At 36.7% G+C, this 11576-nt stretch overlaps 1 protein-coding gene across 1 annotated transcript; it reads right to left on the reverse strand.

The window, feature by feature from the left end:
- Positions 1 to 152: 152 nt before the first annotated feature.
- LOC118742056 (pre-mRNA-splicing factor CWC22 homolog) lies at positions 153 to 11319 on the reverse strand. The gene is made up of 2 exons (XM_036474024.1): positions 11288 to 11319; positions 153 to 2841 (listed from the first exon to the last, which is right to left on the reverse strand). Exons 1-2 carry the CDS (start codon positions 11317 to 11319, stop codon positions 153 to 155), a joined length of 2721 nt encoding a protein of 906 aa, XP_036329917.1.
- Positions 11320 to 11576: the final 257 nt, after the last annotated feature.

Consider the following 11576-nt stretch of genomic DNA (forward strand, 5'->3'; position numbering starts at 1 on the left):
TTAGGCGGGTATTTTTTATGATATTCTATTGACGATTACAGCATTTACTTTGAATTACTATATAGATTTTCAGTGAGCTCCAGAAGAATGATAGAGGTATACAGTAGGGTAGGCCACAGTTTTCTTCTCATCCACGGTTATTTTCTACCCCTTCAGGGAGACGAACCAGGATTCGTATAGCTGCAGGGAGCCGCGTAACAAAAACGAATCGGTTGACAGCAACATGGGCACTCATGACCATAGCATGGCGGTGGATCATAACAACAAGGCGGTGGTTCATAACAACAAGGCGGTGTTGTTGGAAGACAGTATGGCGGTGGCGATATGGGCGGTGGGCAACAACTTGACGGCATTTGTGACGTTGCTGGTGGAGAACAGTATGCGGATGGTGGCCGCTCCCTCGGATCACAGCCCTCCATGGGCTGTTCACAGCAACAAGGAAATTGTGGAAAACAGCACGGTGGTGGGTCGCAAGAACTCTGATTTGCTCTCATTTGTTCTTGCAATCGTGTTTGCAGAGAAATTTGTGGCTGCGTGATGGCTTGGCGATCCTCTTCGCGACAGCGTTGCTCAGAATGCTGCGGATAGGCAGTCTGATACTCGTCTTCGGGGAATTCGCAGCATTTTGTTAGCGATACGCCTCTCTTTTTCTGCCAGCAATATTCGGTTTGACACTCCTTTTCGCTTTGCTCTTGCGCTTTGGGCGGCTTTGCTACCATCTCAGAAGCTTCTGATTTCTCTTCTTCTGCTTTGCAATCGATTTTTGGTTTGGTTTTCTCGGCTGATTGAGTTTGCACCCAATTAGGCTCATCTTGTGGGTTCTGAGGCTGCTGTTCTGCTGCTTCTTCGCTCGGCTTTTCGTCTTCAATTGATTGCTGGCACGACTTTCTGGCTTGAGTACGAGTATTCCGTTTATTTTTAATGCGTTCATAGCGTCGTCTGTTTCGGATTTCGTTTTCGGCTGCTGCTGGTGGTTTTCTTTCTCTACTCTGCACCCGAGCATCTTTCGCTATATCTATTGTAGTTTTATCTCCTCTAGTCTGACTTTCTTGCCTACCGCAGTTAATATTTCGTCCACTCTGTTGTTCTTCTGCTGTCGTTTTCTCCCCTCTACTACTACAACTGATATTTCGTCCATTTTGTGGTTTATCGGATTTTGTCCCCTCCTCTCCCCTACCACTAATGTTTCGTCTTCTTTGTGGTTCATTTGCTGTTGCTCTCTCCTCTCTATTACGACTGCGTTTTCGCGTACTTTGCGTTCCATCTTCAAGCGTTGTTCGGTGTCCGTTTTGATTTTCGTAGACTATTTCTATGTCCAAGGTCCTTCGCGAAATCTCTGCTTTTCTCCGATTTTCCACCTCAGCCTTTTCCCTCTCACAATCGCAGCTTCTACAGTCTTCCACGCGCAGTTGCTCTTTGTTTTTAGCCCCTATTCCTTGCACTTTCTCGCTTCTACTTCTCTGCGGCTTTGTTTTACTCTCTTCGAGTTCATTTGCTTTTGGTTTTTGCCTCGTCTGCACCTCCTTGTCTGTTTGTTTTGGCCGTGCGTAAAGGTTTGTCTTTTTCAACAGCACTTTCTTTTCTTGCTTAAAAGGCTTTTGTTCACTTTCTATTGTACGGCTACTCTCTCTCAGATGTTGAGATCGTTCTTGTGTGAGACTTCTTGGCCTTTGCCCCTCATTTTTCTGGAGTTGGCGTCGGCTTTGCGGCGCTAATGCTGATATTTTCTCGATTTTTTCGTACCGCTCTTCTTGCACTTCTAACTCTATATCCTCTACCGAGGTGTCCAGCTTGTCTTCGTTTTCATCCGACTGATCTGTGGTACTATGTGTTTTCTTACAATCATAGCATCTGCAATGTTTTGCATGCTGCTGAGTGTATCTACTTTGTGAACATAGTTCTTCTTCTTCATAATGTTGTCTCTTGTTACTCTCCTCTTCCGCCGTATGTTGTTTCTCCACTGCCTGTTCTTCTTCCGAATATTCCTCTTCGAGTTCGTCTTCCTCCCTTCGCTTTCGCCCTCGCCGTTTCATATCTGCAGAGCGTTTGCAACATTTTCCTCTCCTCGCGTGAACTCTTCTTTCTTCAGCGCTGCAACAATAATTTTCCACTTCGATTTCGATATCTGGTTCTGTGTCTGTATCTTCGTCATCGTCGTCCGTCTCCATGCTTTGCTGCCGCCAGTTATTTTTGAATTCTCCGCTACATCTGCAACATCTGCATTTGTTCCGAGCTTTCGCTCTTTCCGCTTTCTCACGCGCTCTACAACAATATTCTCTTATTGCATATGCTATTTGTTCGGCTTCGCTCAGTTGCGCCATACGTCCCTTATTACACTCTTCAATCGGCTTACTTATGCTCTGCAAACCATTCCGCTGTTCCGTTTGATAATCCATTTTTTTGTTCCTTGAACAATTACAGTTGCAAATACAGCAGGTCCTTCGACTTTTTCCATTACCATTGGATTTTCGATAGTGTTCTGACATTTCTTCTGCCCTGGCGATTTCTTCCAGTTGCTGACCGGGTGTCAGAGCATCCACTAAGTAGTTGCGATTATTGGAGTTTTCCATGGCGGTGTTGCACACCCAAACACTGTTATTTTCCATCTGCGGCTTCGAAGAGTCGATGAGCGCTACAAAGGATGTAAAACCCTTATTATTATTCTTACTGCAGCCGCCCTTCTGTTGCCTGCGGTGATCTCTGCTGTTTCCTTTGCCGGTGTTATGCGTCCTGACAATGGTATTTAGAGTTTCTTCATTTCTGAAATCAGCCTTAGAGCATTGCTTATCAAAGCAAAGTTCAGTAACGCAAGCAAAGAAAGCAGCTTGTTGAGCGTTTCGCCTTAAATTTAGAAGAATTTAAAAAAAAAATTACACAATACAATTTTGAGGACGACCAAACGAAAATATTTTTTTTTAGAAGTATGTAAATATGTATATTTGAAAGATCTGTTCTACTTTATTAAATAACTTGGATGGAAATTCTCCTCATCAAAAATACGGAGAGTTCAAACGATAAATTAAAAACTTTATCGCAAACGTAATTGCTTTCGTAACCGTTATCGTGATCGTTATCGTAATCGTAATCATAAATAAAATCAAAATCGATATCGGTCTATCGAATCTTAATGTCAATCGTAATCGTGCCTTTACACTGAGCCAAAGTACAATGGTTTTTCAACCAAGTTATTGTTTGGTTTTTTCACGGTAAATAGTGTTTGCTGTTATTTGTTTCTGAAAAGATTTTATTTCTAAACTACTTGTGAAAGGATTGCCACCTATTTAGGAAGTGAAATTTAGCTTGAATTAAGGGAGTAAAGTAACCAAAATATGTATCACAAAATAAGTGACAGACGAAAGAGCTTTAAAAAGTTTTTCATTTGAAAATATTTTTAAAAGCGTTGCCAACTGTTTTTAAGGTCGTATTAAAAATTATTTACTTTGAATATTTAGAATATTTCTAAGGTATATAGAGAGGATTGTCATCTGTTTAAAAATTTTAATTCAAATGTTTTAATAAGTAAAATAAATTTTTTAAAACATGGGTGTCAATCAAAATAAGTTTAAAGAGGCTACACCGTATGTAAATAATAGGGTAGCCACATATTTAAGAGAAGTCAGATTCAACTTAAATTATCGCTTAATTGAAATGTGTATCAAAAGCGAGTTTAAAGAAGTTATTGGTTTTAAAATATTTGATAGACCGTTGCCACCTGTTCGAAAGGCGAATTAGGTTAAATTATGCACAAGTTATATGCAATATTAAAATAATACTTAGTTGAAAATATAAGTTTTAAGAAAGCTTTATTTGGAAAATTTGTGTGACAAGGGTTGCCACCTATTCGAAAAGTCTTATCTATATAACTATGTTTATATATAGGGTGCCCTAGACCTCCGTCCACCTCTTCTAAAATGGAGGAAATGGTTTTTGATTGGAAAACGCGAAAGTATGAAAAATTAAGTCGGGAATGCTCTATCTCTATTGCCGCGAAGTGGGTCACACTGATCGGAAGTCCATTTTTTTTTTAAATGGGACATATATATGAGTTTTTATCTCAAATTTGGATTCTGCCTAAAAAAAGTTACTCCGAGAAAAAAGTTTCAAACAAAAGTGGATGGGTCGTGTAGGTCACCCTTTATAATACGTGAAGGCATTTTCGGTGTGTAGATATGCAGAGGTTTATATTTTTGAAGCCACTGCCAAAACTGTACGGTCCAAGGTCTTTATTGTCTTTACGCACCAAAATTTCCTTGATACCACATATAATTTTTAAATGAATTTAATTTAAAGCAATTTCCTGAATACCGTTCCTTGCATTCTTTTTGTTTCCATCTTCGTACTCCCCCTACTCCTCAAAGCAACAGCATTACACATCTTTGCGTTGTCTTCAAATTTGTACAATTATTTTCAACAAGTTTGTAAAAACTTTGTAAATGCCTGTCATTGGAAGCTTTTGTTTGTAATGCTGCTTTTATACCAATGATGGGCAAAACGCTACTCGCGAGTAGCGTCTGCGTCGCAGCGCTTATACGTATACAGAAACGACGCAGCGAATTTCACTTCAGTCTGCTTTCAGTTTTCATGAGAGTGACACGACGCTTCGCCGTTGAATATTTTTATTCGTAATTTTAGCGCGTTGTTGCCACCTATATATGTAACAATGCCCAAAATGGCTGCGTATGAGTGCCAATTATAGTTTTTGGTACTTTTAATATAAGGCAACATTATTTGTCATGGTAAAAAAGTCAAACTGCCGAATTGTGTAAACCAATTTAAAGTGTTTTGTAATGGGTTTTATGTATATATTTATGTACGATACGACAATTTAATATATTTAGCATACTTTATTGAATACTGAGTTTTTTACAAAGTTTAGAAATTTTAAATTCGTGAATTTTGTTGTTGAATAAACTATCATTTTTTAAAACATTAGTTTAATGAAATTAAATTAAAAAAAACTTTTCATGCGCGTACATATGTACTTATAAAAATTAATTTCATAATTCATTATTTAAAATTATTTCTTCATTATTTTTTAATTATATTTTATTATTTTCGTTTCATGTTCATAATACAAATTAAATATAAATTTGTAAGAGCGTTTTCTAACACGCGCAAAAAACGACGCACTTTTGTACAATATAGAAAAGTGGCAACTGTTACTCAGCGCGATTCACGAATACCATGACAAAATGAGACTGTATTGGTGTGCCCATCTATGTTTTATACTCTTTTCCGCTTTGTTTTTCGTTGTTTTTGTTGTTGCTGTTGCGTTGCTGCCCATTTCAAGGGTGAACAACATTTGTTGTAAAAGCAATGAAAGCCGGTAGACGTGAGTTTAGCAGTCTAAATGCGTGTAAACTTTTTAATTTGAAACGAATTTTAAAACGTCTTCCAGCTGTACTCCACGATTGGGGGGGGTGATTGGTTTGGATTTTTGCCCGCTACTTAATAAAAGTTTATCGCGCCGAGTATTTTATGGGTATTGGATAGGAGGAGATTTACTCAGCTTTTGGCAAAGCACAAATAAAGAAGTGCATACAAGTTTTAAATGAAAGTATGTGTGTGTGTATTCTTATAAAATCCAATCAAAAATATTTTATTAAATGCAACTTAAACAAATTTATTAGAAATTTGTTGCGTTTATTTTCCAAGAATTGTTGCGCTCACAGTAAGGTATTAAAAATGTTAAGTAAAAGTTCGATGAACGGCTGGATTATGGTGCATTTACATGGTATGAATCTGTTCATAAGCCGTATGAATTTTCCTATAAAAGAAGCACCAAGTCTATGAAGAAATGAATGAAAGCGATATATATTTAACCATTTTGACTTGTATACTTGACAATATTTTTTTTTGTAACCAACAAATAAAAAAAATTTATTTTGTGCTAGCTTCGAAACTAGAAGCTTATTTTTTTGTTAAATGTGCTTTAAAAAGGACCTACTGCCAATAAAGCCTTGTGGATTGCTATTTTTCTATATTTGTAAAGCTTCCATTTAAACATCTTTGTGAAAAAACAGTTTTTTGTTCAGAATTACTTGTTTACGAAACGTTTGGCATAAGTTGAAATCATAGGGATGCCGTTTTCTTCCGTTTCTCAGTGGATTTTATACTTGAAAAGGCACCAAAATATGTATGCAATACTTCTACATATCTTCGTTTAAAGTACAAAACCGCGCATCAAGGAAATGCAAAACCTCGTATGGGAGGTTGCCTAAATTTTATAGGAGATAGTGAAACTTGTGCTAATTAAAAACGGTTCTCTCTTTTAAACTTAATAATCTTCTCTCCTTATGTCTAAGTATCGATATTTTATTATAAATGGCTAAGGGATTGATGTCAGGAGCTTCCGATGACCAAATATCTTTTTTGGCACAAATTTCAGTTCCGAGGTTTTGCAGAACCACACACAGATATACATATTGGCGTTTGAACAATATGTTAGTGTCTGGCCTAACTTCTCCTCCGATATGCGGCGTGCGTGATTTTCTCACACAAAGTAAAGGACAGTTTTACGCCGACTCCGAACGGCGATTGTATTTTAATGAGAAGTTGTTTCCATGACAGAATACACTCAGAGGTTTCCTATTACCAACAGAGGGGCAACCACTATTAGAAAATACTGGGCTTGAACTCAGGCTCTGCGTAATGCTCTACAGCAGCCGCCACTACTTTTACATATATTGCTGGTATATTCAAAATACTATCCCGAACTTCGGAGTGTAGATATGTAATATAAAAAAGAATGAGAGGTACTATAAGAAAATGTACCCGAAATTCTGGAGCAAATGAAAAAATGCTCATTGAAACCAGTTCACATGTATAAATTAAAAGATATCTTAATAGGTTACAGCGCTAAACTAAAGGAAAAGTTAGAAAAAATAGCAATGCGGTGTGAAGGAAATAAAAGACCATAAAATGTTTATTTGTTTCGTTAATTCTCTGATCCTTTTAAGATATGACACTCCATTGTTTGCAGTAGTTTGCAAATATACACTAATTGTTCTAAAATCGCAAACTTTTTCGTGGGATGTTTTTCTTTGATTTCGAATTGAAAATACATTACGATCATATTGTACCGAAATAAGTGCGGTATCCCTGCATTTTGTAAAAGCCAGAAAGAAGCATAAACTGTTTGAAAAAATGAAAGGGAGAAGTATACATGCCTTCTATAATTTTGACTTATATGTATATTTGTGTAAACCACAAAAAATACACATTTTCATTTCTTTGCCAGCTTGGAAAATATAGGCTTATTTTTACTTAAATGTGATATAAAGCCCATTAAAATGTTCTGTAATGTCTTGTTTTTAAGTTTGTTATCATAGTGCTTTGTATTTTTATTGTCCACTATACGTGAGTTGCTTCTATTCAAAAAGTTCTAGTTCAAAGAATTTCTTTGTTTTGAATTTGTTTATTTAATGTTTTTAATTTTTAAAATTCCTACATTTGACATGTATGTGAATGGCGGAGTTGCCGCTTTCCTCCTTTTCGGTGGGTTTTATGTTAAAAAAGGAATCAAAATGGGAAAAAACCTCCTTGGTATCTCTGCATCTGTTAAACTTTTTATGGGAAGATGTATGAAAATCCAACTTGCTATAATTTCATATGCTTAACAGTATCACAACAGTATGATTACAGTATCTCCCCATAATTTTTCATATGAAAAAATGTATTATATGCATCCCACTCGATATCATTGAATTCCTCATTAGAACATGTAGTCCCTCTATTTTAGCGTATCAACAGTTCATATGGCTTCATACCATGTAAATGCACCATTACTTTATAGAAAGAAAAATTTCATACCTCAGTTGGCAAGATCCTTAAGTGAATATTCTGCTCATGGCTTGTCGATGCTAGCTGATGGTTGAAGCAAAAAAATTAAGAGCATTTTATCGAACTGTCATATACGCTTGGTTTGGCTTGCTCGGACCAGGTAGCGAACCCAAGTCCTGCGAAGTGGAAGTCGTTTGATAGTCAAAATAATTATTTTCATTGTTAGAACAAAATTTTACACTAATATTTAACTGTAATTTGCTATACTTTAAATATAACCAAAAATAATTGAATCTAAAACCAACTGCAGGCAATTTATTTGCCTACGTTTTATACATACTATAGAATCTTGTGAGTGTATACTGCAATTATGTTGCTCATACGCCATGTGCTCTCTTCTAATATTGTATTTCGATAGCATATCTATTCAATTTTCCAGTTCAAATGAAATGTAATGCAACCGAAAATTAGTATATTTTAATATCTCTTTTTTTGATAACTATAATCATAAAATTAGTTGTATAATTTAATTGAATGCAAAACAATATTGAACATCCTTGTACGCTGAGTGCAACTACAATGCATTTACAATGTGGGTAATGGCATAAGCCAATCTACATGGCCGCTTACATGTGTGGTACCTACACATACAAATATATACACCCAGCTTTATTGTTTTCAAAGCTACGTGACCGTGGTGAGCCCTATATACAAGCATATTCTTACATATACACACACTTATTAGAAAACTAGTGCATAGTAGCTACTATCAGCGTACACTCCCATGCCAAAGCGTATTAGGCGCGTAAATTACGTTGACATTTAATATCATACAGCAACATAAATAATTTTTAAATTAAATAGCAAGGCATTGTTAGGCATTATATTACGTACTGTTGTTGTTTTTTGTTTATGTTTGCTTTGCATACGCGTAGTAGCGGATATGGAGCGTAAAACATGCGTTGAACGGAAACAGGATGCGGAAATAACGCCATAAATTTAGTTGCAAAGCGCCGACAAAATAATAACCCCAAATACAAACTTCACACAACAACATGTACAGTAAATAAACAAGTAGTGTGGTTGTGAACGCACAACTGAATTTAAAAACAAAATTATTAAAAGTCAGCAGCGTATTATGTTATGTTTACAGAGACTTAATCATATAAGGTGTTATAATGGGTCAACTTGCTAGAAATATTTAACTCAAACTCAGTGGAAATATGCCATTTGAAAGTGTGGTAGCTAAAGTGAGCATTTTCTAAGGTCAGTGCCAATTGGCAGGATAATTTTTTTCAAACGTTCCATGATTTCCAATCGAATTGACGACCAATTTACGAGTTTATAAAAAACTGCGGACTATCGAAGGGAAATTTAAATCGAAGTTAGATAGGGCAAGAAGCAATTAACGTAATGCAAACTAAACTAATGCCATTTTCTTTTCTACCCAAAAATGTTACTTTCTCATTGCCCGCTTTGCACAAATATTAAAATGTAATAATTTTTGAAGAAAATCTTTGAAGAAGTGAATTTTTAGTGATGTGTAAACTCTTAGCTCTGGGTATGGACAAAATTTGCGTTATTCCAATGGAAAATTTGTAACTGATTTTTGTGTGTACATATAAAAAATTTCTAGACTAGGTCAGAGCTATTTCAGGTCCCTATCCGGGACTAATTACCCTACAAGAATTGTGTGATGGAAACTAACACATTCTCATTTACCTTACTAACACATTTACAAACTTTGCGTTGGTTAAAAAGAGACAACTAAATAATGCCATAAGTCGGAGGAAGACGGAACACAAATGTTTACATCAGATTTTTCACACTACCCTTTAGAATTTGATAGAAACTTGTAGGCAGCCAGTGACAGAAATCTCTATCAGTCTTGGCACTCAAATGATTTGTCAAATGATAGTCACTGTTCTTGTAGGGTAACGATAAGTTTACTACCATTTCCGGACTAGTTGGGGATCATTTCTGGAACTGTTCAGAACTCACGAGCATTACGGGATTTGTTCGGGTTAATTTCAGGACTAATTCGGGACTAGTTCACAATTATTTGAGGGAAATTTTGAGACTAGTTCTGAAAGATTTGGAGCCTTATTCGGGATAATTTTGAGTCCACTTCAGGACCACTTCGGTACTAGTTCAAAACTATTTGGGGACAATTTTGACCCTAGGTCAGGATCCTTTTGGGATTAGTTTTGGATCATTTTGGAGCTAGTTTAGGATAATTTTGGGACATATAAGGGACCATTTCGGGGCCGTTCCAAGACTTTTCTCTGATCATTTCGGGACAAGTTCACGACTGTTTCGACCGTTTCCGGGGGCCTGTTCAGGACTATTGGAAATACGCTTTAAATTAAAAGTCACGTTTTTTTTTTTAATAAAAAATCAATGAGCGCTCATTAAAGCACCTTTCGAAAACAGATATTTACACATTCCACCATAACTTCAAAACAAAGACAATACTCATTTCAACTTCAAAAAACTTCAATGCTTCGTGTGCGGCATACACTCAAATTTATACAAATACTTATACATACTTGCACTGTATCCCACTGGGAAAATAGGTAAGCACCTTGCGAGGTAAGCCATGTTTTCTTTCAGTTTTTAGTACCAAAATTGTCATCATGGCCAATGTCATCTACTAGTAAAGGGCAAAATGAACACCTCCGAAGACACATTACGTTGTCAGTTGCAAAATAACGTGCAGCCGAAGTTATTTCCAAGCACCGAACTACTCCGAGCGACTGCTCTGCATTACACGTAACTTACTTTGTAAAGCGGCTCAGAAGTATGTCTGACACCAAATGTACATTCTAAATTCCTACTTACATAAGGCGGCCATGCCTTTGTAAAAGTAAGGGACGTTCGGCAGGGAAATGGTAATGACTGCCAGGTGAAGAGTAAGTTGCTAATAAGGTATTATAACGTGGTCCTAATTCCCACTGGGATATTACGAGGCACATCCACAGCATAAATATCTGTGTTCATATGGAAAAGTAGCTTATGTCGAAAGGCTGGCTTTAGTATAAATCAGCATTCGCAGCATACGATTGCGAATGACTCACTGGCGCTAAGCCGTTGAACAACTTTTGGCAAATAAACGTGGAAGAAATAGTTCCGATACTAGCAAGTCAATATTCTTATTAAGTCTCATCAAAAAATTCCTTGCCGTTTAAAAAATAAAGGGATTGCCGCATTATACTAAAGCCTGCCTTTCGACATAAGCTACTTTTCCATACGAACACAGATATATTAATTTTATTAGAAATAATGTTTCAACTTTTCCGCCACGCTTTTGTCACAGCAAGCAAGCGCAGAATTTCGTGCCAATATTGGAAGAGAGGCAAATAAGCCACTTGCTCGCTGCAAGTTCCCTGCCATACCTGTCGCCTGCAATGTTGAGTTCGTATGCCCACCTCAATGCCACTTAATTTTGTTTAATATTAAGGATGATGTGTAATTTTAATAAGTAGGGCATGGCGCAAGTACACACAGATGCGAGGAGCGCGGACTACCTAAACTCATTCTCGCTTTTTGAGTAGTGCATTGGCAAACTGAGTTAATGGGGGCAATATAGTTGAATTTGGATTTTTGTAGGTGTATGCGCATTATTTAAAAGTATTATGCATGTAGTACAGTACATGCATATTTTGTAGGGAAACCCGGCGAATGTTTGTTAGATATACTATTTTATATGTCAGTGTTCAGCTAAGTTCCATAGTGAATGCTTTTTATATTTAAATTTAGTGTTAATTACCATCAACCGACTAATTCGCGAAAAT

Source organism: Rhagoletis pomonella, unplaced genomic scaffold, assembly GCF_013731165.1.
Source record: "Rhagoletis pomonella isolate Grant_MI unplaced genomic scaffold, Rhpom_1.0 Rhpom_scaffold_00006, whole genome shotgun sequence".
NCBI classification, from domain to species: Eukaryota; Metazoa; Arthropoda; class Insecta; order Diptera; family Tephritidae; genus Rhagoletis; species Rhagoletis pomonella.